The 27,289-nt window shown below is 37.3% G+C and overlaps 4 protein-coding genes across 4 annotated transcripts; 2 read left to right on the forward strand and 2 right to left on the reverse strand.

Annotated features, from left to right (window-relative positions):
* Nucleotides 1-3,439: 3,439 nt before the first annotated feature.
* On the forward strand, nt 3,440-5,942 carry LOC103435629 (uncharacterized). Its single transcript, XM_008374022.3, has 5 exons — nt 3,440-4,149; nt 4,262-4,573; nt 4,669-5,008; nt 5,118-5,231; nt 5,346-5,942. Exons 1-5 carry the CDS (start codon nt 3,787-3,789, stop codon nt 5,459-5,461), a joined length of 1,245 nt encoding a protein of 414 aa, XP_008372244.1. The 5' UTR covers nt 3,440-3,786; the 3' UTR covers nt 5,462-5,942.
* Nucleotides 5,943-6,107: 165 nt separating this feature from the next.
* On the forward strand, nt 6,108-10,123 carry LOC139189709 (uncharacterized). The gene is made up of 2 exons (XM_070808855.1): nt 6,108-6,140; nt 9,605-10,123. Exons 1-2 carry the CDS (start codon nt 6,108-6,110, stop codon nt 10,121-10,123), a joined length of 552 nt encoding a protein of 183 aa, XP_070664956.1.
* Nucleotides 10,124-11,773: 1,650 nt separating this feature from the next.
* LOC103435637 (glycine-rich protein A3-like) lies at nt 11,774-13,749 on the reverse strand. Its single transcript, XM_008374035.4, has 2 exons — nt 13,142-13,749; nt 11,774-12,262 (listed from the first exon to the last, which is right to left on the reverse strand). Exons 1-2 carry the CDS (start codon nt 13,479-13,481, stop codon nt 11,982-11,984), a joined length of 621 nt encoding a protein of 206 aa, XP_008372257.1. The 5' UTR covers nt 13,482-13,749; the 3' UTR covers nt 11,774-11,981.
* Nucleotides 13,750-18,650: 4,901 nt separating this feature from the next.
* LOC103435645 (protein DETOXIFICATION 35-like) lies at nt 18,651-21,923 on the reverse strand. The gene is made up of 7 exons (XM_008374041.4): nt 21,441-21,923; nt 20,079-20,704; nt 19,743-19,799; nt 19,382-19,620; nt 19,178-19,296; nt 18,975-19,061; nt 18,651-18,890 (listed from the first exon to the last, which is right to left on the reverse strand). The coding sequence occupies exons 1-7, from the start codon at nt 21,741-21,743 to the stop codon at nt 18,813-18,815; spliced, it is 1,509 nt and encodes a 502-aa protein (XP_008372263.1). The 5' UTR covers nt 21,744-21,923; the 3' UTR covers nt 18,651-18,812.
* Between the last annotated feature and the right edge of the window lie 5,366 nt (nt 21,924-27,289).

Consider the following 27,289-nt stretch of genomic DNA (forward strand, 5'->3'; position numbering starts at 1 on the left):
GTTTGATCCATACCGTCTACAATGGGAGCAAAAATTTCCTGCACAACACATAAAGTTAAAGACTTTGAAGTAAACAAATTTACCACAAAATATATGAAATTCACCATTAGAGCCACCAGAAACATGCAAACACACACCACGGATCACCAAAAAAACCCAAAAGCTTCATAAAACGAAATCCCTAAAAGATCACCCAAAACATAAATAAATATTTTGCTATTTTTTCACAGATCGGTAGCACATGATGCAAGTGCGATGCAGATTGAAAACTTCCAAATTTAACCCAAATTACACAAAACCTTCCGACTTTAATCGAACCCAGTTGATTCACATCACTGTGATCTGAGCTAAAACTGGAGGTACTCTAGTAAAAACCTTGAATTTCAAGAACCCAAACACAGGGGCGGATCCACAGTGGGGTCGTCGGGGTCGCACGACCCCTTGGAAACCATGGAAACAACCTTGAAGCTCCCATACGCGACCTCTTGGAGCTGGGGTCGTCGGGGTCGGAGTCGCACGCCAAGTGTTCGACAAAAATCCTGAACGAAGCTCGGCACTGCAGGAAGAGGAAGAAGAAGCTGCGCGCTTCTTTTTTTTTCAAAACATACGGGCAAAACGGCGTCGTTTTGGCCCATGTCTGAACAAAAAACAAATGCCCAGCGTGTCCTGGGCAGGTCTGAACAAAAAAAAAATACCCAATGTGTCCTATCAGCCCTATTTTGCACAGATCCGAATCCCTTCTTTCTAAAACCCCCAAATTTCTTTTGTTTTCTCCTCCTCCTCCAACCCTAATTCATATTTATTTTGATTATGTTGGTGGTTTGTTTATATTGTGAGTATTTATTTTGAATATTTTGTATATGTAGAATATATTTAATTTAATTGAAATTCAATTCATATTTATTTTGATTATATTGATGATTTGTTTATATTGTGAGTTTTTATTTTCATTATTTTTTATATGTAGAATGCAAGATGAGATATTTAATTTAATTGAAATCCAATTCATATTTATTTTGATTATGTTGATGGTTTGTTTATATTGTGAGTATTTATTTTGAATATTTTGTATATGTATAATATATTTAATTTAATTGAAATTCAATTCATATTTATTTTGATTATATTGATCATTTGTTTATATTGTGAGTTTTTTCATTTTAACACCAATTATTTTGTTAAAAATTATTAAAAAAATTTAGTATTGTTCCATGCACAGATTAATTCGACACTGCACCAAATGCCCGACTAATGTAGTTAGTACTATCCGACGACTATTTATCCTATCCGACTGAAATAGTCAGTACAGTCCGAAGTACCAAACGAGGCTAAAAAAAAATTTCGCGCTGCGCGCGCTATGACCCCACAAACATTATTTCCTGGATCCGCCACTGCCCAAACACATACCAAAATCCATATGAGAGAGAGAGAGAGAGATTGAGGAAGGAAAGGCAAAGAGGAAGCAGCGGAGGGGGGGGGAGAGAGAGAAAATGTTTGAGAAAAGGTGAAAGTTGAAATTGGAGTGAGACGGCTAGGGTTTGTAGAGTTAAGAAATTTTATAAGGCCTTAAATATTAGAAACTATAAATAAGTTGCTGGTACAATTATAACAACACAAAACCTGCAATCAAGTTGGCTTGAAGCAACTACACCCAACTTCAGGTCAGGGGTTCTAACCTTGACGCTAGTATGTTTTTGATTATTTATATATGATTTTTTTTTCGGTTCGGTTCGGTTCTTTCCGGTTAGGTTTCCGGACCTTAAAAACCGAAACCGAACCAACCAAATTCGGTTTGGTTCGGTTTGCCAGTTTCGGTTCAATTTTTTTTCAGTTCGGTTTTTTTCGGTTTCAGTTTCGGTTTGGTTTTCAGTTTTTTGAACCCACTCCTAATATGCTTAGTTAAGTGACTTGAACTTGAAGTGGGCAAAGTGACAAAAAGGAATGAGGATCCTCTTCGGATTCTTTTTGTGATGATCTCGGAGATCTTTTAATCACATCCGTTCATTGTACATCGTGCAGCCAGGTTTCGTCAGGTACTGTTTATATTCAATTTTAAATAAAAAAATTTACAATAATTTTTGAACGCACGATATAAAATGAATGGACATGATTATAGGATTCACAAGATTCTCACATGATCCTAAGAGGATCCTCATTCGACAAAAAGTGAGGCAAATTGGAACAAGACAATGCCAATTGTACCAAATTTGAAAGGGAATTTTTATTAGCACTTCAAAATTCTTATTATACACTCCAAATTTTCTATATTTAGAAAGAAAAATACACTTATAAAGAGTGTAAAATAAAAATTTTGAAGTGCTAATAAAATTTTGCATTTGAAAATCCAATCGCATAATTGCAATGAATAAGAATCTCGACGGTGGGAATGCATGAGAACATAAGCAGTAAAAGCCACCCACAAATCTCTGCGGACTCTCCTCAGTTCCAACAAACAACCCGTTATATAAGGACAACCCTCTCCACTCTCACTCGCACTTTGTATTACTATTACGTGTGAACTTGACATGCCATGAACGTAGAGCTTTGAATTAGTTATAAACAAAAATAATCTAATTAAACAAATAACGTTACATAACTGTGTGATCGTCATACAAAAATTAAAAGATCATCATTAATTATGGTACAAATAACAAATTTGAATACAATACATATATATATTTAATATAATCATCATCTCGACGGTTATATGGTAATTGCATTTTTCAATTTCATTTTCAATTTACATCCCTGAATCAACCACCAAAGCTGAGTGTCTCCAAAGAGACATATAGTGATTGCATTAAAAACCAAAATCACATTCTACACTCAAAACTTTCTATATTAGAAAATAAAAAAATACACTTGTGAGTAGTGTAGAATGAGATTGTTTGAGTGCTAATAACACTTCTCAAATACATATATCCAAATGAATTAGACATGACTGTTAGATGATTGTTATATTAAATACATATAAGTGTTAGTGTTGTAACTGGTTCCACAATAACATCACTCAGGTGAAAATAGTTTATGCACTCTTTTTTCTTCCTCCTGGTTTTTCTAATCACTCAATTAATTAAAGGGGTGTGATATTCACACACCTCATTTTACTTCTCACACATCTTTTTAATTTTCGGCCGTCGGATCCGATGAATTGAAGAAGATCAACGGATAGAAAATATCAAAGGTGTGTGAGAAGTAAAATGCGGTGTGTGGATAACACATCCCTTAATTAAATTGCAAAAAATATAACAGATTCAAGAAAAAAATAGTACCAAAAAAAAAAAACGAAAGCGCAAAAATCACTGCGTATGGTGCGTGAGTGCATAGAAGGACAAATATCTCCAACCAATGGCCCAGTCGTCCTGTTGTTTGCACAATCCCAGCCTCCCCCAACCTTCCCTCCCTCAATTTTCATAATTTCAAATTTATATAATTGTTTTTTATTTTTTGAATTGTCTCAAATAGTCCCTGAAACCTTAATAAAGGCATCTTGTCTTCCACATCGTCCTCAACTCCCAATCCCGTTCCCTTTCCTTCCCTTCCCTTCCCTTCCCTTTACTCTCTCTCTCTCTCTCTCTCTCGTTTCTCTCTCTACCCCTGTGTTTTTGGGGGTCCCAGTCCCTCCTAGCCTGCAAACCCCAGCAAACTCGACTGGCCACTCATTATTAAATCTTCCTCAACCAGCAACACTCTCTCACTCTCATCTCAATCCATCTCTCTCTCTCTCTCTCTCTCTCTCCATCCCTTTCTCTCTCTAGCCTCATCCATTTATACGCTCCAGTCCGAATGACTCAGTCCCAGGACGATCCCGGGTTCTATCTCCCCTCCCACTTCCTCACGGACGACGTCGTGCTCCACAACAACATGGACGACAGCAAGGGCAACAGCTTCCGTGGAAACTGTCTCGAACCCCGCGCCAGATTCCCCACCGAGTTCCCGTACGAGTCCGACTCGTCCGACTCCAACTGGGCCCTGAGTTCCCCCGTCGAGTCCGTGGTGGGCTCCTCCGAGACCGAGGGCGGCAGCAGCAGCGACGAGGAGGACTTCCTCGCCGGCCTGACTCGCCGCCTTGGCCAGTCCTCGCTGCAGCCGGCTCACCAGACCCAGAAGCTATCCGTCCCAGACGCCTTCCCCAAAGAGAAACCCGAGGTAAAGATTTCAGCTTGCAACATCAGATTTATTTTCTGTTAATACTGTTACTCTTCCTGTTTAAGATTTGGGAATTTTGAAACGCTGACCGAGTTTTACTGTATTGACTCAGTGGGTCATGTCCGGGTCTCCCCAGTCGATTCTGAGCGGAATCGGGAGCTGGTCGAGCAACGGAAGCCCGACGGGCCCGTCTTCCCAGGTGCCGTCGCCACCGACGACGCCGTTTGGAGCTCAGGACGACACCTGGGAGCTGATATACGCGGCAGCCGGGCAGGTTGCGCGGTTGAAGATGACTAACAGCTTTGGTGGAGCAACTGAGTTCAGCGGCAACCACGGCCGCCGCGGACTTATGGGGCCATCTCGGATCCCCAGTCCTCCCCAACACTCTGCTCCCGGTCTCTGCCCCAACCAGAGCTTCCCTCAGGTAGAAGTCGTAAAACCCATTTCATGTCGGGCAAAACAGAGCTTTTTGATGTGCTTGTGTTGTGATCTGACAAGGGTGTTTTCGGTATTTTGCAGTTTCACCATGTGAGGCAGGCGAACCAAGTAAATCATCTTCCCTGGTCAGCTCAGCCGCAGCAGCAACCTCAGCAACACCACCAGCAGATCCAAACTAGAGGAAGAAACACTGCAGGTTACGAGAGATGCGGGCATGGTGTTAATTTGCCCCAATCGGCATGGCCGCCGCTGCAAGTCCAACACCACCATCAAAATCAACAGCCACAGCACCACAATAACGCCGCCGTGCGTCCCGTTTTGCCCAACGGTTCCAACATCAAGAGGGAATGCGCTGGCACCGGCGTTTTCTTGCCTCGCAGATATACAAACCCTGCCCCTCCTGAACCGCGCAAGAAAGCAGGTACTAATTTGTAATTTTGGATTTCGACCATTTTGGTCTTTTTCTTTTTAATTAAAATTACTTTGGGTCTTTATTTTGACATATTATGTTTGATTTTGCTATCAAATAGGCTGTCCAACTGTTCTACTGCCGGCCAAGGTTGTTCACGCTCTGAACCTGAGCTTCGAGGACATGAACCGCCACGCTCCGCCGCGTTTCAGCGCCGGTTTGGCGCCAGACTACGGTAATTAAGTTCACAGTTCAATCTTTCCTACTTCCGGAAACTTTGTGTTTCAGATCTATGACTCTGTTTATGTTGGATCCTTAAAATAACAATTTCTGCAATTGGATTCTGCAGAGGCACTGGCGGCACGAAGAAACGCCCTGCTGACTCAGCAAAGACTTGGATTAAGGGCAGCGGCCGAGGGGCCGGTAAATCATGAACTGCGCCTCCCCCAGGAGTGGACCTACTGATTTAGTTTCAAATCCAAAGGGCAAAAAAGGAAGAAGAAACAAAGAAGATTATGTAGAAATTAGGGTTTTCCGATTAGGGTTTTATGAAGGTGGTATTTTGGGGTTTTTAATTATTTAATTAAGGAGATTCAAGAATGTGAGATTAGATTAGGAGCAATAAGAAAGATATCCAGGTTTTATTTGGAAGGATGCTACTGCAGCTTCTTTGGGGAGCTAGCTTTTAGGTCGGGGAAGATGATAAAGCTTTTAGGTCGGGGAAGTTGATAAATTACTAGGAAAGATGTGTTCTTTTGTGTTGTAATAATTTGGGTTTAATTAATTTAATTTGTTCCAAATCCAAAGTTTGATTAGGAGAGAATCAATGCTTAATTCTGGATTAGGGTTATTTATTATCTGGTTTGTAAGTGAAATTTCACCACCCCTTTCCCTTGGGATGTAAGATTCTACTAATAAGTAATAAAAATTAGTAGTTTTCTGTTAAGTTCTGTTTATTCTTCCGGATTCTGTAATGATTTGTTTAATTGTGATTAAGGGTTTTGTTTAGTGGTGTATTAGGTTAATTAAGTTGGTCAAAGCTCAAAGACTTTGTTCTTAACCCCCCTTCACAGAATGCAGTTGTTTTCTGAAAAGCAACACTAAGCTGAACATGGCTGGGGCCCTCCTGGAGCTGTACTATATGGTTGGTTGCCTTGCAGTTGTGGCACATTACAATACTAATTCTTTACGACTCTATTTCGGTAAAAAAAAGCTGCAAGACGGAAAGTGATTTTCGCACGGTCATTTTCGTTCGGACATTAAAATTGAAATGAATTAAGAGTTTGATTGAAATATTCATGAGCGTGTAGAAAGAGAAAAACAAATGATGAGAAAAGTGAGTAAAAGACCTACCGTATTTTAACTCCTCGTTTTGATGAAGCAAAGTCATTGATCTAACTGTTGTCGTTTGATTGTTGTGGCAATCCATTATTATTCAGTTCAATGGCAAAATGTAAATATAAAATAGATTTAGTGGTTTTCAATAACGTTATCAATTGTCGGGCGACTCAACTCGCTAACGAGACATGGAGCCAAAGGTTGCACACATTGGCATAGCTAAAATTTTCAAATAATGCGGTCATAATTTCGAAAAAAAAATAAATTCATGAACCATTTCGTTGAGCACCTGGTGATCACTAGTAGATTCCTGCCAACATTTGACAAAGGTTACGCCAGCATATGTCGACAACTACTATGATCAGTAGAGCCTTGTCGAAGGCAACTGTACGAAACTTTGAGTAATGTTGAAGACTGTCAGGCTTGTCAACTGAGGAATTTCATCGAGTACTTGATTCGCACAATAAAGTCAGTTGAACACAAAAAGAGAGAAACGAAACATAGAGATTTTAAAATAAGACAAAATTAGAAGAAGGAAGTTATGACTTAATTCGACATAAATATTTATAGGGATCAAAATACAAATACATTGTCAAATATACATGAAAATTTTAGAATTGTAGGAGTCATGGACAATCAATAACTTCATATAGGCTCCGCCACTGATTGCACGCACGAGAGAAGCCCTGTTGCGTGCCGGCCATTGGGAAGACATGAGGGATGGTATGTGCCTACCATTCTTCCATAAATATCTTTGGAATTTAAATCACTATATACCAAGTCAAATATATTCACGGAGCTGTGTTTTTTTCCTTCTGCGTGAAGGTTTGAATTTTTTGCCGTACGTTGCTATCCTCATATTTTGATTTCCTTGGACCCACACGATTTCTCTGCGTCTCTCTCAGTCTCCTCCTCCATCCTCCACCATTTTCCCTTCCATGTTTGTTCGTAAGTTAACACAAACCATGCCTTCATAAAGAAGAAAAACTAACATGTATTTGGGAAGTTCAGCGGTATTTCAAGCTTAACACGTATTATTTTATGTTTTAATTAGTCTATATAATTATCCTACGAGTTGTTCATAAATCATCTTGGTGCATGTGTTGAATGCAAATTCTTTATTTATTTATTTTTTTTATGAAAATTTAAATGGAGTAGATATTATTTCCTTGTCATATTTATGTTTTCGGACTTTAAATTAGTGCCATACATTATGTCATATTCAACCAACGATAAAACCCGATCAATGATTTAAATTTTTGGTCTAACAACACAAATTGTATGACTAGAGAACATTTTGCAGTACTATGAATTATGGAACATTATGGTTATATGTTTTCTTTAGTGAAAGCTGAAAGGTAAAGCCTGCCTCCAGGCAGTTCAAATTTAGACCGACTTGCTTCATAACATGAAGTGAATTAGCAGCATGACTAGTTCATAAAATTGCACCCTTGCGTTTGCACAGTTTGAGCTGAAATGCTTCTGTGAATCTTCTCGGTCTCTGGAAAGGTGGACTGTTGTGGCGAAGCTATCATCAGTTGGTCTGTTTATTGGAAAAAAAAAAAAATTATAAACAAACTATTGTCATGCCCATACCTTGTATAACAAGATCCAATGCTCCTTTTTTCCTTTTAAACCTAATTTTGTTGATTAAAACAGTGAAAGGGATTGGCTGTTTTTACTTTACCTTAACCTAACCTATCATTAAACAAAAACAAAATTATATAATTAACTTAAGTAACCAACTCTTTTACATGTCACGACTGTCGTTAGTGTAAGCAAATCAAAGGAGTTGCCAAGCTGGCTCAACTACTCACAAATCTTCATTTTCCCAACTTTTTCAGCCCCCTCTTACTTGGTCGAATAGTTTTGTCGGCTCAAGTTTTCGATAGTTAGGCGAGCGTGACAACAACATTTCCCAAAATACTTGATCTTTGAGACATATCTATCCCAACTCCATGCCTTCCCAGTAGGGGTAGAGAATCTAGAGATGAATGTGTAAAAGAAGGCAATATAATGATAAAGATTTTTTTAATTATTTTTTAAATCAAAAGAGCGATTGAATTAAAAAAAAATGAAGAACTTCTAACCATCTAGTTATCCTAGAATAAACATAAACCAATTAGATGGAAAAAAGAGGCTAGAGAATTATTTGATGAGTCAACTATTCCCCTATATTATGATTTCATCTAATTTTATGAGCGTCTCACTCAGTGTGAAAATTGCTCTTGTCAGACAGTTTTATCAAATATTTTATATGGAGTAAGGCGGTTTGTATTTGCATACTCAATCTTTGTGTTTCTACACAACCAAAAGAGATTGTACAACTTAAAAAACTTTTAAAGTGTAACTGTAACACCGACTTACACCCGCACATAGTATAATGAGTTGTATAGTATCAATTATCAAATAAATGACTTGGGTTATCATAAGTAGTGGGGAGGTCATAAATCAGAGAGTACAATTGGACCTTGGTGTGCTTTAATTTAGTAGATTCTTTTTATGAGAAAGCCTTGATTTGCTCTCTAAGAAAAAAAAAAGAAAAGAAATTAATTTCCTGACTTTGTCCAGCAACCAACCAACCCAATCAAGCATCATGCGATTAGAAGGGACTGTCATGTCAGCACATGGTCTGGCCCATATCCAGCCGTCAATCACGTTGTGATGGGTCCAACTTTGGGCCCGATCAGCGCCCTGGATTTATTTATACTTTAATTTCCGTTGATGACAGTTATTATTAACGACATCCAATGACACGCATTCGGTTGCTTCAAACACACACATACCATGCTTTATCACAATCATTATAATTTTTTAACAGGAAAACTAAGGAAAAGAGTTTGAAAATTTTGAATGACAAAATAAAGGGTAAAATGAATAGTACCACGTTTGATTTTTTAGTGTAAAAATGTGGTTTTTCGTTAAAATGAACAGTACCGTAGGCTTTTCGTTAAAACTCCATTTTTTAATACATACGTTTCTCTAATTCAATGATCTTTAGTCGAGAAATTTTTCAATACGACAGTCTCACCGTCACGACGTAGACACGAAATTTACAAACAATGGCACGAGTGATGAGTGGCGTGCTACTTGCTAATCATGTTTGTCGATATTTGCTTTATCTTGAGCAAGGAATTAAATATTGATATTATCGGCGAAATATCGCCGATAATATCGTTTTTTTACCCGGCGATATTTTTTTTAGTAAAAATAAAATATCTTTAAAATATCGCGATAATATCGCTAATATCACGATATTACCGATATTAGCGATATTATCGCGATATTCGTCGTCGTCGCCGCCGCCGGGAGGTGAGAAAGGGATCCAGAAACCAGATCGAAGAAGATGGATCCAGAAACCAGATCGAAGAAGAAGGATCCAGAAACCAGATCGAGGGAGAGACGAAGACGGAGAGACCGAGGGAGAGACGGAGACGGAGAGACCGAGGCAGAGACGGAGACGGAGAGACCGAGGCAGAGATGGAGATGGAGAGACCGAGGGAGAGACGGAGACGGAGAGACCGAGGCAGAGACGGAGACAGAGAGACGGAGACGGAGAGACCGAGGCAGAGACAGAGACGTAGAGACGGAGATGGCGATGAGGTGGTGTCGCCGTTGATGTGGTGTGGAAGTGAGGGTGTGGGTTGTTCACGGGGAGAAGGAGAAAGTGCAGAGATGCAGAGAGTGCAGAGAGTGCAGAGAGGGCGAAGAGGGAGAATGAGGGTTGTTCACGGGGAGAAGGAGAGAGTGCAGAGAGTGCAGAGAGCGATGAGGAGGTGTCGCCGTTGAAGTGGTGTGGAAGTGAGGGTGTGGCGTGTGGGTTGGTTCACGGGGAGAAGGAGAGAGTGCAGAGAGAGAGAGCATGGTAGAGATGAGAGAGTCAGGGAAAAGAGAGATCTGAGAGAAAAGAGAGACGGGGACACAAAAGCAAGGTGGGCCCCCTGGGCACACCTATTAAGATCTAAAAATAATTTTAAAAGCAAGATAAACTCAAACTTAGTGAAAATACAATTTAAATTGGGGTGGGTGTAACAATCTACCCCTCTTAAAAGAATTTCGTCTTCGAAATTTAAAATCACTTACTAAACTGAAATACTAGAAAATAGGAAGAAGAATATATGTATAAAGAGAAATCAAGTCCAAATAATTACATCATATTAAAATTTGATTAATTTTTTTTCAGTTACATATATTCTATAGGATAAATTTCTATTTTAAATCAAGTCCAAATAATTACATCATATTAAAATTTGATTATTTTTTTTTCAGTTACATATATTCTATATGATAAATTTCTATTTTAAATCAAGTCCAAATAATTACATCATATTAAAATTTGATTATTTTTTTTTCAGTTACATATATTATATATGATAAATTTCTATTTTAAATCAAGTCTAAATAATTACATCATACTAAAATTTGATTAATTTCTTTTCAAGTATCTACTTTTGAACTACTCACCACGTTCACTCTATGTGATACTAAGTCACTCATGTATCTTACCATACAATGTATAAAGTGTAAAATATTGTACTAATTCATTATATATAAATGATTATGGTGTGTTTAAACTTATTTCATTAATTACTACATATTTTCTACACTTACAATGTTTGCCAGCTCGCTATATAATCAACTTAAATCAGTTAAATCCATCATGCAATGCATTTCCTTCCAATTTTTTGTGATAAACTAATAGATAATTGACTAAATAAACATCCTGCAAAGTTTCAATAAAAATTTCCAAGTTTTTCTTACAATTTCCGTGGTTTCCATGTAATTTTTATCGATATCGATATTATCCCGATATTTCCATCGATATTTCCGTGTTTTCGGACTACCGATATTTCCGATATTACCGATATTTTCTTCCTTGATCTTGAGTAATGAACGGTTGGCATGAATATCCAAGGATTATTTTATTAGGGGGGAATTTGGGCACATAAAGATCAAAACAAAGATACTTTTGCGTTTTATTGTATAGGCCCAATGGGCTTGGACTTCGGGTTTGTTTTGTTGATCATAGGGCTTTCGAAAAAAAAAAAAAAAAATCCTAGCGACCGTCTGCTTGGATTGAAAAAACATTTCGCTCATAAGCGCTTTACGCTATAAGTGTTCCACATGATCAAACAAATATAAAATGGGATGTGTTATCCACACACCCATTTTTACTTCTCACACCTCTTGTTAATTTATGTCCGTTGATCTTCTTCAATTCATCCGATCCGACGACCGAAAACTAAAAAGGTGTGAAAGAAGTAAAAAAGAGTAGATATCACACCCCTATAAAATTTGGATGATCAATTTTACGTGGATGATCCGCCAATGCGGACCTAAAATGTGTAAACAAGTTCTGATCGTTGAAATGCATTATAAACAATAAGGACCCAAAATGGATAACAGAAACAAAGCCAGAATTCCTAAGGCAAAGGCGAATGTGTAAACCTCAGACATAAACAATCACATTTCTACAAGAAGAGATAATAACAATGCGGGTCAAATGGCCAAGCAGGCAACATACATAGAATCAAAGTCATAAGGAAAAAAACAGATGGTTCAAATTCTGCAGAATTAAACACATAACGGACTTCCATCGAACCACATACAGCTTGTTTATTTATCTATAAGATCAGTATGATACGCATCACTTCCATTTCTTGAACTTGCCTCCACCGTGCTTGCCGAACTTGCCTTTCTTATGCTTCCCGAATTTTCCCTGCTTGAACTTGCCATGCTTCCCGCCATGTGATGCAAAGCCGTGACCAACATTGTGAGCACCATAACCGCCAGGGAGCATACCGTGAGAACCATAAGAACCGTGAGAACCTTGGCCATGGTGACCACCTTGAGTGAGTTGGTGAACACCGGCAGCAGCTGCAGCAGCGGCTGCACCACCAGCCAGCAACGTCCCTACGCCATGGTGTCCTGAAGAGATAAAATAGCACAAGCACTCAGAATCAAACTTTACACATGAACACATGTAGAGAAATAAACTACAAAACTTTGAGAGTACGGTGAACAGCTCCACAAGCTAAGAAAACTTTAAATCCAAGTACAATTACAACCCTAATCAGCTGATAATCACAAGGCCTAAGTAATCATAAGAGGAGACTAGACATAAGACTGCGAACACTTCATATGACCAGGTGGACATTTATGCACTAAGATCATTCCGACGTTAAAGTTCCAAGGAACTTAAGACTCGATTGTTAAAAATGCACTATAAAAACGTTTCCAATGAACTAGTTAAGCACTGCAAAGCTACCAATGCAATTCAAAGACACTAAACGAATCACTTTCAAATGAAACATTTCAAATTGTCATTTCAAAGTCTCTCCAATGTATTGCATATTTTGTAGCGCATTCAACAAATTTAGCCTGAGTTCCATCGAAATTTAAAGTCCTTCGTCCAATCACACCATACAACAACAACAAAGCCTTTTCCCACTAAGTGGGGTCGGCGGTATGAATCCTAAAACGTCATTGCGCTCGGTTACGTGCAATAACACCATGAAGAAGAAAAATTCTTTGATAACAAAAAATAAGGTGTTGTGTTTCTACTCGTGCCTCCCGGGTTGGGGTAATTTGAAACTTGATTTTCTTTGGCAGATCATAACATATTAAATTACAAATTAATAAAACATGCATACTAGGGTAACAAAATCATGTGTTATACGTCTCGCAATATATAAAGCACATCAGATCCAAAACTGTGGTAATTAAATTCCACCAATATTTCACCGATTAATCCACCAATTCAAATAAAAATTCATACGAGATTGGGAAAAAAAAAAATAGAATTACCAGATGAGCCCTGATGGCCAGGCTGAGGATACCCAGCCGGTGGGTACCCCTGTTGAGGCGGGTATCCTTGGGGAGGATATCCCTGCTGCGGCGGGTACCCTTGCGGTGGATATCCACCCTGCTGAGGCGGGTAACCTTGTGGAGGGTAGCCGCCCTGCTGGGGAGGATAGCCACCCTGCTGAGGAGGGTAGCCGCCCTGCTGGGGAGGGTAACCGCCCTGCTGGGAAGGGTACCCATGCTGAGGCGGGTAAGAACCTCCTCCGAGTCCGTGTGCAAGTTGACTAAAAAGCCCCTTGTCTGCTGCTTCGTCTTCGTGCTGCTTGTCTTTCCCACCGCCCATTTTTTTGTTCAGTAGAAAACCAAATGAAGAGGAAGAAATAAAGATCTGAGATGCTGGGGAGATGGAGTAGCTTCCCCTCCAATTTTATATAGTTATCGTTTTTGCTATATTCATGGGACGCGGTCTCTCAGCGCCTTCCTAAACACTTCGTGATCGGACGCGGTAAATATCTTCTCCACGCGTCGGTTCCCTTTTATTTGGGCCACGCGGTCCATTATCCATACATACCCGTCATCATTTTGTCCTTCTCTACATAAGAAAGTGATTCTCTCCTCGTTCCTTTCACTTTAGCCAACTGAAAAAATATTCGGACTATTAAAAATTTGATCAAACGGTTAAAATTATTATAACTTTTAATTGGACTTTATGTATTTAATCTTTGAATCAAATTTCAACGGCCCAAATTTCGTGCTCAGTTGGCTCAAGTAGAAGGGTACGCAATAATTTTGTCAAATCACCCACTTACAAAAACCACAATGAACTTGATTTTTACTAATTTTTTATAGGTACTAGAACTGAAACGCAAATCACAAGATGTATTATTTTATGTATTAATATGTTAATTTTTAAATTTATTAATAAAATATTTATTATAATTTAAGTGAAATAATAACTTAACGTGAACGTATTTCAAGTACACTAGCAAATTACTTACTTTCTTATGTTAAATATTGAATAAAGAGAAAATCAAGAGAAAAAAGAAATAAGAAAATTAAAAAACGTGCAAAAAGAGAATATCGTTATCCAAAACACATATATCACTCTACTTTTTTCTTATATATTTACTCATCAAACCTATAATTTGTCGGAAAAATGACTTCAATGCATAAGTGAGGAGAGTTGACAAATGACTCCAATCCACGTGAACATTTCTCACTATTATTAACACTTGTCAACAAATTACAATAAAATGTATTTATATTATTTTTCTTGGAGATTTTTAAAGGACTAATGAATTGATGCTTGAATTTGGATTAACATACTGATTTTCTTTTCATGTTGATACCAAATTCAACCCAAACAATTAGAACACAACCCAATGAACTCATATATTTAAGAAATGATGAAACTCAGGCAGCTCTTTAGTAAGAGCATCCCCAATGAGAAGTTTTATATGGGGCTGGAAAAGTGGTGTATATAGCTCATTTTAGAGTTCCGAGTAATCTTTGGAGTTTTATAAAAGAATCTCTCTTAACGAGGGGCTATATCTTTCGGGCTCTATATGAGGCTATATGTATTTATTTATGTAGTAATTTGATTAAGAGATGATTTTTTTTTTGTGTTAGTTTTTCTTAAGTTGATTTTTGAATGTGCTATCTTAATTTTTTTTTTGTGAACCCTTCAACCTAAAATGTTCAAATTGTGGCAAAGTTAGATTTCATCACTTATAAATCGTTTGTTGGATTAGATTCCCTTATCTCAATCTCATACATTGAAAGAAACAAACCCTCACTTCGCGCTTTGAAATAATTTGATTTTCATGTATAACACAAGAATTTACCTAGCACCAATTGGTAAATTAGTATCATACAATTTTGAAAAAAATTATTTGAAAATTTCACCCATCAATACCCATGAACGTTAAATCAATTTGAAATTTTAATTCTTATGGAATTTAAAACAATCATTAATTAGCCAAATTGCAAGAAAAATAAGTAAGAAAAAAGAATTAAAAAAAATGATAAAAGGAGAGTATAAATGTATTCGCAAGTGGAGGGAGAGTGTTAAAATTTTGCTCACATGGATTGCTACTTTTTTGTGGGACCCACTGTTTTTTGGGGCTAGATGTAGCCCGATTTTATGCTACCCAAGAAAGGAAGTTGTTAGCCCCAGTGGTGGATCTAACCCCATTTTCCAGCTCATTGGGGATCAAATTTCTCACTAAGGCTAGAAATGTGGTAGCCTCATGGAGAATAAAGCCTCCATTGAAGATGTTCTAATGAGTTACATTAAAAAAATTCAGTGACATGGAATTTATTCATAATTTCCTGTTTTATTCAAATTCTTAAAAGCTCAGTAAATATACTTTTTTGTTGTGAAAATACGAGAGCTGGATGATCACTTCCACTTCTTGAACTTGCCACCTCCTGCCGTGGTGCTTTCCATGGTGCCGCACCCCATGTGCTGATAATGACCATGAGCCACATAGTGACCTCCGTAAGCAGCCGCCGGACCCCCAGTCACCATCGACGTAGTGCCCTGAACGAATAGAGAAACACCACGTACAACTTAATAAATACTTATTACATATAAATCCTCTCCAATAATTAACTCAAATCTCCCGAAATAGTGATTGCCATGACAAAGTCATTACCTGATCTAATATTTTAAAGAAAAGAATAATTAACGCAAATATGTTAGTCACGCTACATTTATATATTACACTTTTTTTGGTAATACATAAAAATGAAAATATGACTTTAACCCTTGAAATTCAATTTTATTTACTTAAAACCCCACATAATTTAATTTTCTAACTAAAACTCAGTGATTAGGCTCCACCTAAGTAAATTTCTTAGATAAATTTGACTTTACACAATATGTAGATGCCTAGATTACCCCAAATTACTTATTTGTTATTTACATTAATTATGTGGATATTATGTAAATTAATGTCATGAAATATTTTTTCAAACTATTGAAACTGAAACGGGGAATTGATGATTCTAGGAAATTAAAAAAAAATAAATGTATAAGGTGTATTGATGCTATATGGGCAGGGCATACAATTTAAGCTAGTATTAAGACTATTTACCAAGCTACCCCATGCTACTCTTGGTTTTCCACATCTATTTATCTATTGTGAAAAAAATTATGTGTTATTTTCTTTGATAATTATAGGTAAATTAAAAAAAAATACTAAGTATTTCATTTGATATTTTCCATGAAATATTGTAATAATTTTGTATGGAAATATATCTAAGTAAGAATTTCAAATATAAGTAAATTAGTTTATATTTTATTTTACTTACTTAGAATATTGTAAAAACAATTTTCACACTTACATATATAATAAGGAGTAGGTACGTAAATTAGTTTACGTACTTACATATATAACAAGGAGTAGGTAAATGAATTTATATGTAAAACGATTCCTATTGAACAATACTAAATGATATAGTTATTATGTGTGAAAATGCATTAGATTGTTGAAAAATTAGAAAACAAATACTAAAAAAACGTTGCCAATATTAGTTTGTTTTTTAATGCTTTGATTGCAGCCAAAATTCAAGTACTGGTGAGAAACAGTTTAGAAGGGATGTATGTTGTATATAAATTGTAATAGTAGGGATGTGACATATGTTCATTTGAATTTTTGGTTTTTGTTGGATTATATTGTAACATCCCACATCGTTTAGGGGAGTGGATCATCTAAGCCTTATATGTATATTCCCATCCTCTAAGTCTTATATGTATATTCTCATCTCTACCTAGTACGAGGTATTTTGGGAGCTCACTGGCTTCGGATTCCATTGGAACTCCGAAGTTAAGTGAGTTCGTGCGAGAGCATTCCCAGGATGGGTGACCCATTGGGAAATTTTGGGAGCTCACTGGCTTCGGATTCCATTGGAACTCCGAAGTTAAGTGAGTTCGTGCGAGAGCATTCCCAGGATGGGTGACCCATTGGGAAATTTTGGGAGCTCACTGGCTTCGGATTCCATTGGAACTCCGAAGTTAAGCGAGTTCGTGCGAGAGCATTCCCAGGATTGGTGACCCATTGGGAAATTCTTGTGTGAGTTCCCAGAAACAAAACTGTGAGGACGTGGCCGAGACCCAAAACAGACAATATCGTGCTACGACGGAGTCGAGCCCGGGATGTGGTTGGGGTTCGAGCCGGGATGTGACAATATATAAGTAGGTTTTTATATATAAAATATGAGTTGTATGGGTCTATTTGTAATGAACCCCACACGATATGATAAGTAATATAAAATTTCATGCCAATTAAAATTTTTATTTCATTAAATATTAATTGAATACATTACATTACATAATGCACGTGATATTAAAATGTGATGCAATTATATAGTAAGTCTAACATTACTCATATTTAGACCTAAAATGATTAATAAAAGATTCAATTTAATCATGATTTCTGCTAGAATAATACCATTTACTTATTTTTTCACATTAGGGAGGCATACGTAATCATAATTTTGGAGTGTCCCAATAAGTTCAATTTTCTTTTGGGGAGGATTTTATTTTTTAAATTGATGAAGTATCCAAATGTTTATCTGATTGTAAGGAGGCCTCTCCAAATAGCATGTGATGTTATCTTTCTGGATTAAACTTGATCGTGGTAAAATTAAATGAGCAAATTGATTCATGACATTATCTTTTTACAAAGCAGTAAGGGTATTTGCATTCAAAATGTTGGAACCAAATTCACGGACATCCATGGATGGAGGCAAGAATCAAGTCGGAATTGTCCATGATCACCGGCTGAGATGGGATTGATTGGGGGTGTGGTTGAATCCGGAAAGGACTGCCCTTCATATCTTCGAGAAGGAGAATCAAACAATGGGTGTAGTTCTATGAAAGAATTGCGTGAATCATTCTGGACGAATGACCTATGATTGGGTGTGAGGAGATGAGTTCTTCATGAATGTGTCTATGCCTAGACAACAGCATGAGGACCTTTGTTAGGGATAAAGAGAACAAGTGTATTGTGGTTTTGTAGAGGGAAATATGTGAATGTAGGTGGATATCTATGGTAGTCTTGTAGAGAATATAAATACCCAGGCTTGTGTATTTATAGGGATCTTGAGTCCTTTTAGGAGAGTAATTTTCATCAAATTGGGACATACCCAATCTTACTAGAATCTTGATTATGTTGCCTAATCCCCTAAGATATCCTATGACTTTAATTTGGGTTTCTTTATTTGAAAGACAAGTAATATCTTTAATGAGCTTAAGCCCAGGTTGTTTGGCTTCGCTTGATATTCTGACTTTGTTTGACTAATTCTAGTCCGACATGACTAAGATGCCTATAAATGTAACATGTTCCAATCCACATCAGCCTCTCAACTTGTTTGCCTAAACATCACGTGCTATGGCCATTTTGGTCTTTCTTGCCACCTGAAGTGCTGATTGTCTTGGGTCCAGAAAATTATGGTCATACAAAAAGTAATTGATATAAAAGTTACAACATTGAATGAGGCGATGCTCTGAATGAGGGGATGTGATGCTCTCTTTCACCGTCGCAATTAAAGTTTGTGGGTGTTTCGGCACCCTTTAAATGAACAATGATGAGTTAATTTCGCATAATTCATCATTTACTTGCGGGAAAAAGTGGACATTTACATAACCCAACTAAACTGAAATTTTTATTTATATAATTTCAGCTACATTCTCAGTTTTCATGTTTTGCCCACCCCACTTCCGGACGCGATTTGTTGCTTGCTCCACCTGCAATTTGATTTCAATATGAATAAACAATGAAATGCGGAAACGAAAGTTGGAGAGATTCGCAATGAGCTATTGACTAATTACCTCTGTGTTCCAGTTGGTTTTGTAAAGTATAATTAGCAGAAGTATGGTTTGGAGAGCGGTTCCACATATCATGCCTCCCCAAAGGCCCTACAATATCAGTCAAATAACTCATCAAATACTTGGAAATTATACTATTTACAGTCATGTGAGAGTTGCCAAATTAACTTGGGCATCATTGAAAGAAAAAATGTATATAAATTTACCATGACTCCCAAATTTGCAACATGGCATAGAAGGTATCCAAGAGGAAGTCCAAAAATGTAGTAACAACCCAAGTTTATATAAGCTACCATTGACTGCCATCCACCTCCAATTGCAACACCTTCACAAAAAAGAAAGCATGGCATCATAATATGCACGCAACGCTTTTGAATATGCATAAACATAGTGACTTTTCAAATTAATACCTGATATTACTGGTTGGACACTATTAAGCAACATAGTTATACCAAGAAGGTATGCTAGTTTAGCGACCGCTTGTTGCAGCTCCTTGTCACTTGTATAAAGTATGGCGAAATAGTCTCTAGTTATTAAAATAAGAACCATGAAAAAAATCCCAAGTATAAGAGATTGAAATATTGTCACATAAACAGAGTATTTGGCTGCTCTGGGATGCCCTAACCCAAGCTCATTAGAGACACGAACACTGCGAAATAAAAAAAAACAAATTATTATTATCACCAAAAATAATTTCAAAGAAGGATCACCAAAAAATGTTTCAAAGAAGCGCGTGGTAATATTCAGAGAACTATTAGTCCAATGTTTCACCTTATTGCGGCGTTTATTCCAACGAACAAGATTCCTTCCCATCCATTGATGTTCATGCTAAGAAAATCCAAAAGAGGAAAATAAAAAAACAAAGGAGAGAATACTGTTAGAAATAATCACAAGCTAAATTATTGTGTACCATAAAAAGGCGAAAAACTTAATCAGTAAATACGTCACTATGTCAGTATTCTCTAAACTAATAGCGCAAGAAATTGTCTTATGTTTTATTTCTCCAACATGACAACCCGTTATTAAACTGGAATATAGTCACAGTAAAGTACTTGGTCTACAAAAATTCTTCTCCATAAAAAGGTTGAGTTTTAAGATCCAAATTACCAGATGGAAAGAGAGCCAACGGCTATAACTGCATTAGAAAGATGTCCTGTGAGAATGATAATACTCATCATGTACCAAATTTCCAGGCAGAGCATCACAGCAGAGGCAAGGGAAAGTCTTACAAATGCCCAAATCTCCTTGAATGCCAGCCATGAAAATCCAGTCCAACCTTCCCTACACCAACCCATAATATACACAACTTGAGTAATTGCCATCCCCCATCTCGTGACGTTAAATGCCACAGCTGCCCCCGTTGTGCCCCAATCGAACACATAGATGAAGAGCCCTAGCATTCCTATCTCTACGATCAAAGCCAAAACAGCAATCCATGCCAGCACCTTCACCTTCCTCTGAGACTGGAGGAACTTTTGAGTTGGGAAAATTACAGCAAGTGAGAACAGATGGGGGATTATTTGGAGTGAGAATTTTCCGGCTAGATTAGCTATGTCGTCTTCTTGGCCCAACCACTTTAGAATCGGCGTGGCAAAGATGTAGGTCGGCAAGAGGAAGATGTTGGTTACAAATAGGATTATACATGAGCGCTGCATGTAGATCCCAAGCATATGAACTTGTCCAGCACCAAATGCTTGTCCACACAGGGTCTCCAGAGCACTCCCCATCCCAAGCTACAATTCATCGTAATCAGGACATTGATCATCTCACAACATAACATATATATCATATCCTAGTATAACATTTTAAATGTATCAGAATATTTGACAACACATGGACTCTAGAGCACTCTCTATTCCAAGCAATATGTACAATATGTTTCAACAAAACCTACCTGATTAGTACAATAATTTTGATGGACAATTTGACAATATAATATGTTAGATACGAATGAAGTTGAAGTTCCACTATGATAAAATTAATTGATAATATGAAAAGTGACTATAGACGGTGCCATCATAGGCTCACAGAGGTCACCTGACCACTATGGACTTCACATGTTTTTTTCATCAAGTTAGATTATATTTCATAAAAATTGTATTAATAATGTACAATGTGCTTATAATTTGACCCTTGTGCTCACTAAAAATGCCTAACCCCTGAACATTTAGTTGACCCGAAAAGTCACCAAAACCCTTTGTCAAGATGCTTATCCTTCCCCACCACCGATGCTTGTTGTCACTTGATCTCAGTTAAACACATATTCTTGAAAAAATAAATTAAATTAAGCAGAGAGAGCAATGCTACTGCCTTATACAGTGGCAAATAGTATAGCTAAACAAATCAAATTTTTAATGCGGGAATATATGCGTGTGCCCAATGAGAGGAGTTAAGGAAAAGAATGTGAAGAAAGGAAAAGAGTGTGAAGAAAGGAAAAGAATGTTAAGGAAGGAAAGGAATGTTAGTTACCATGACTCCAAAAGAGAATATGGAGATGACGGTCAGCGAAATGGAGATGGCAGAGAGCTCAATAGTTCCGAGATGACCAGCAAAGAGCACAACAACTGCGGTATTTCCATACATACACACCATAGTGATCACAGTAGAACCGGCTATTTGCCACAGCTTCACTGTCTCTATCCAAAACATACGCCGTAGTGCATCAAAGCTCCTCACCGGTGCATAGTCTTCATTGGTGCCTTCATAAAGAAGTGGCTTATAGCTCAACTCAACGTCACCGTCACCGGCTGTGTGGAGCAGCGGCTTCTCCATTAAGTTAAGAGGAAGATATAATTAGGTATGAGAGTTTGGGACCTTAGTTTATAAAATATGCTTTATATTACGGATGACCTTAATTTATGTTATCGAAAATAAATGCCCTTAATTATATTTTATAGACTTCTATGTGCAGCAGGGGCTTCTCCATTAAGTTAGGTAGTGTAAAATTTTGTTTGAAAAGTAGTTCGGTATCAATGCCCCTAATCTATAAATTGTTATTTGGGTGGAGCTTTTCCATTAAGTTAGGTTTGAAAGTTTGGTACCTTCTTATAAACTTATTTTCGAAATACATTGAAAATGATTGAAATCGCTTTTAGTGAAAATGTTTTTGAAGCTAATCTTTAATAAAATTTCAAGTAGATCCTGAAAAAACACTTGAAGTGTTTCATACAGGAAGTACATAACCGGTGCTTCTTCTGAAGTGCTTTTGAAACCCAATATCAATTTTATCAAAAACGCTCCCCGTAATTTAAAAAACACTTCAAAATAAGCCCTAAATATGATTTATAGTATCCCAATGGTTTTCTTTACTGGTCTCAGGAAAGTCACACACATGCATATGCACAGATCATGATCAAATTATTAAATTATATAATGCGGCAGGAGAAGAAATAAATATAATTTGGGATAAAGAGATACCATTTAGACCAAATTCTGAAACCCATGTGACGTAGTTATTGATAATTGAATTACTATTTAAATATTGATTAACGTGCTTATTTCTTATTGATGCACATAACATAGTTTACAAATTTGGTCTATAAAATTAGTCTACTTAGAATTGGTTTGGTACTGAGGTGTTTTTATAAAAAGTGGGTATAAAAAAAAGCGGAGCTCAAAAGGTGATTGGTAAACACTTAAAAACAGCTTATTTTCACAGTTTTGGGTGAAAAAAGCTGAAAACGTGAAGCAGCAAAAAATGAGCTTATTCTCACAGCACAACATAATCAGTTTTTTTTCAAAACACATCAATACTAAACCAACCCATTACTCATTAGAGAAATTTTTCAATGTGCTCAAAGCACTAGATGGAACACCGTATGTTATTATAAAATTGGAGAAAAGTTTTTATTTATTTTTTTTATTTTTAAATGTCCCTCCAATTATATTATGATATGTGGTGTCCCGTCCTATGTTTCGGGCACACTGAGAAATTTCTCTACTCATTAATTTATGAGAAATGCTAAAAAGAATCTCTCAAAAGTGAAACTCTCCATGTAGGTAAGAAAAAGAAAAAGATATATATTAGGGAGCTTTAATAAAAAGGGTTTCTCAAAATTTTTAATTAACCAAAAACCATATACTAACTTTATTTAATAAAAATGGCTTAAACTTTAATAAATAGGATTCAAATTTTAATGAAAATGATAAAAGTTTTACATAGTAACATGAAAAAAAAATCAACAAATAGTGACGCATGGAACCACGCATCACATCACACACATGCACACACTCTCTCTCACTCAACCGTTCAACCTCTTTCTCTCTCTCTCTCTCTTTCACATATTCCCTTCAAAATTTCTCTCTTCTTTCACCTCACCCATCCACTTTAACTTTTTTTTTCACCTTTCCCCACTCTTCTCTCTCCTTTCACCCCACTCCATAAATAATTTATTTTTTATTTTTATTTTTATTTTATTACTTGTTTATTTGACTATTCTTTCAATTTTTCTTTAAAACAAACTAAGTAATAATATTACAAGATCAAAAATAAAGAAAAAAAATTATTATTCAGTTTTATGAACACTAATACTATCACTATTTCTTAAACAGAACATTGACTACTTCTTAAATTTGAACACTATTTCTTAAACTGAACATTGACTACTTCTTAAACCGAACACTATTTCTTAAACTGAATATTGACTACTTCTTAAACTGAATAATATTTCTTAAATTAAACACTGATTATTTCTTAAACGAAACACTAATACTATTACTACTTCTTAAACTGAACACTGACTATTTCGTAAACTGAACACTAACTATTTCTTAAACTGAACACTAGTATTATTACTATTTCGTAACCTAAACGCTGACTATTTCTTAAACCGAACACCTTGTAAACTAAACACTAATTATTTCTTAAACTTAACACTAGTACTATCACTATTTCGTAAACTAAATAGACTATTTATTAAACCAAGTAATAGTACTATCACTATTTCGTAAACTAAGCACTGGTTATTTCTTAAACCAAACACTAGTATTATCACTATTTTGTAAACTAGTACTATCACTATTTCATAAACTAAACACTGACTATTTCTTAAATAAAAAACTAACTATTTTGTAAACTAAACACTGACTATTTCTTAAAATCGAACACCAACACTATTGCTGTTTTTTAAATTGAACACCGACTATTTTATAAACTGAACACTAAAAGGTTCAAAATTTGAAGCTCTCTTCTCATTATCATATGAATCACTGACAATAATATTTATATTCTTACAGAGTTAGAATAATGATTTTCACATTCCTATTGGTTCTTTAACATTTCTTCGAACAATTTATTTGACATTCCTTTAATTTATTCAATACAAAATTAACAACAAAAGCATAAATGTAAGATCAGAAAAGCTAATGTGCTTTCTGTGAACACGAAAATTTCCTGAAACGAAAGAGACAAGAACAACGTGCACAAAATAATATTTGTATTTGATGATTTTGGGTTACAATCTCTCTTAAATTTGATCATCTGATTCGATCTCCGTAAGGTGTTGATTTGTGGATGTGCGATTGATCCAAAGGGCCGTTGGGCTTGATCTAAGGATGAACGTTCTTCAAGGGCCGTGGGGTTGATCTTGAAGGTGGATTTGAGCGGATCTTCAAGGAGCCGTTGGGGCTTGATCTTGAGGATGAGCGTTTTTTCAAGGGCCGTTGAGGCTTGATCCTGAATAACGGTGATGAACAGATCTTCAAGGGGCTTTTGGGCTTGATCTTTGAAGAACAGTGATGAAAGGATCTTCAAGGGCTTTTGGGGTTTGATCTTAAATTGGTGGAAGTTCTTCAAGGGCCTTTGGGGCTTGATCTTGAATTGGTGGAAGTTCTTCAAAGGGCCGTCGGGGCTTGATCTTGAAGGTGGATGATTGTTGATCCAAGGGCCGTCGGGGCTTGATCTTGGAAGAACGATGAACGAAGAACGAAGAATGAAGAAGGCTTTCTTGATTCTTCGGGACGAACGGATGATGAACGATGAACACTTTTTTCAAGGGCCGTCGGGGCTTGATCTTGAATTGGTGGAGGTTCTTCAAGGGCCTTTGGGGCTTGATCTTGAATTGGTGGAAGTTCTTCAAAGGGCCGTTGGGGCTTGATCTTGAAGGTGGATGATTGTTGATCCAAGGGCCGTCGGGGCTTGATCTTGGAAGAACGATGAACGAAGAACGAAGAAGGAAGAAGGCTTTCTTGATTCTTCGGGATTTGGATGCTTGAGAGCTTCGGAGTTTCAGAGCTTCAGAGCTTCAAGGTGTAATATGAATTTGTCCTTTTAAATGAATGAAATTAGCTTCTATTTATAGAATTTTCTAAGGCTTAATTTTGATTATAATATCCCAGATGAAATAAGTCATTTCTGCCAGGTGTTGACACGTGTCCTGTTTGATGACTTTTCCAACTTATTTTGATTTTTTGTTTAGACACACGCTACGTGTAAAATTTATGTAATACATGAGTGTTGAAACTTTGATTTATCGGTCAACATTTATTTACCAAAATTTCGATGTCTACAAATGCCCCCACTTCAAGGCACGTCGTATACATGTGCTTGTCACGTGTAGGAGATGCGTTTTTTGAAGTCCCTTACTGTAGATGTCGATCCAAGGGACATCGAGGCTTGATCTTGAATTGGGCTAGAGATTTCTTTAAGGGCCGTTGATGCTTGATCTTGAATTGGGCTTGAGATTTCTTTAAGGGCCGTCGAGGCTTGATCTTGAAGGTTGAAGTTGGACCACAAGGAGCTTCATGTGGTAGATGATCCTTGGCTTTGGTAGTGGATGAATCGGCACGTATTTTGTTGCACTTGTTGACTTTCCACAGCTTTGATCTTGAACTGGGTTGGAGGATTTTCTGGATTCCTCCAGTTGTTGACTTTCCATAGCTTATTCTTGAACTGGGTTTGATTCAAGGGTGGTGGACGCTTGATCTTGAATCGAACTTGTGATTTCCTCAAGGGTCGTCGAGGCTTGATCTTGAATTTGGCTGGAAGCTTCTTCAAGGGCCGTTGAGGCTTGATTCTTGAAGGTTGACTCGAACACATGGCAAGCAGGCACGAGGTGAAGGTGACGACTTGTTGCTTTGTTCAATATTTCTAATTCATACCTGAGCAGTTTGGTCAACGGTATGATCTTCAAGATTGATGGGCTATTATTCCAGTTGGTGACTTGATCTTTAAGGATTTGATTCAAGGGTGGTGACTTGGCACGTGTAGCCCACAACGCCTAGCGAGTCGACCCAAGAATTTGAGGGTCAAAACGAGTCCTCCACCCAGAGTGATTGCAACCCTAATGATATGAGACACTCTTGCTTTCGAAGAAGTAGCGGATGAATCGGCACGTGCTTTGTTGTGCTTGTCTCCACATGCTTCAATGTATCATTTTCCCTCGCCTTATCTATTCTTCTAGCATAATGTGGCATCTTCTCGAGTTCCTCAGCTCAGACTCTTTCTGCTGAGTTGATTGTGCAGGCTGCATTCTTCTCTGCTTGTTTCTTTTGCACGTTGTCTCCACATGCTGCAAGGTATCATTTTCACTTGCCTTATTTGTTATGCAGGCAGATGTGGCAGCTTCTTTGGGAGTACAACAGCAGTGGAAGACGAGTACTCGAGAGTAGTGCTAGGTAGGCAATCAAGGAAGGGTTCCAAGCAGTCGGTTCCTTACCCGAGTTTTGAGTGGAGGTTCCGGCATATTACTTTCTTTATCATTGTCTTTGCAGGTAAGAACAAGGACAAATGAAAGGACAGGGAAAACGCATGATATGAGATACTCTTGCTTTCTACCCTGGTGATATGAGATACTTTTTCTTTGGTGTCATTTGTTTGCAGAGGTACCCCAAGGAATAAGGAACACTGAGTGACTCGAGAGGCTTCGTTGGGAAGGCATTCTCGGAGATGAAGAAAGGTTCTGTATATCTGCCTTGCTATGGAGGGTGAAGGTGGACAATTATAGGAAGTTCTTTAATACCTGTAGAGGTACTATTCTTTCACTCGTGTCGGCAACCATTGAGTGATTGATCAGTATGACTTCACGTGCTTTCTTCTTTATCAGAAATCTTCGACAAATTGTCCATAATTTCTGCCAAGCTGAGTGTGCATGTGACATGTGTTGACGAGGCTGAAAAAGACTGGCGCCTCTTCGATATCTGGGATCGGCGCTTCGACAAATTACCCGTGATTTTCGCAAAGCTGAGTTTGCATGTGACGGGTGCTGACGCGTCTGGAAAAGCAAGATGCCTCTCCGATTTCTGAGCTTGCCTCTTCCATTTTTGAATTGGCCTCTTTGAATTCTGAGTTCGCCTCTTCGAATTCTGAGTTCGCCTCTTCG

This window comes from Malus domestica, chromosome 01 (genome assembly GCF_042453785.1).
Source record: "Malus domestica chromosome 01, GDT2T_hap1".
Lineage (NCBI taxonomy): Eukaryota > Viridiplantae > Streptophyta > Magnoliopsida > Rosales > Rosaceae > Malus > Malus domestica.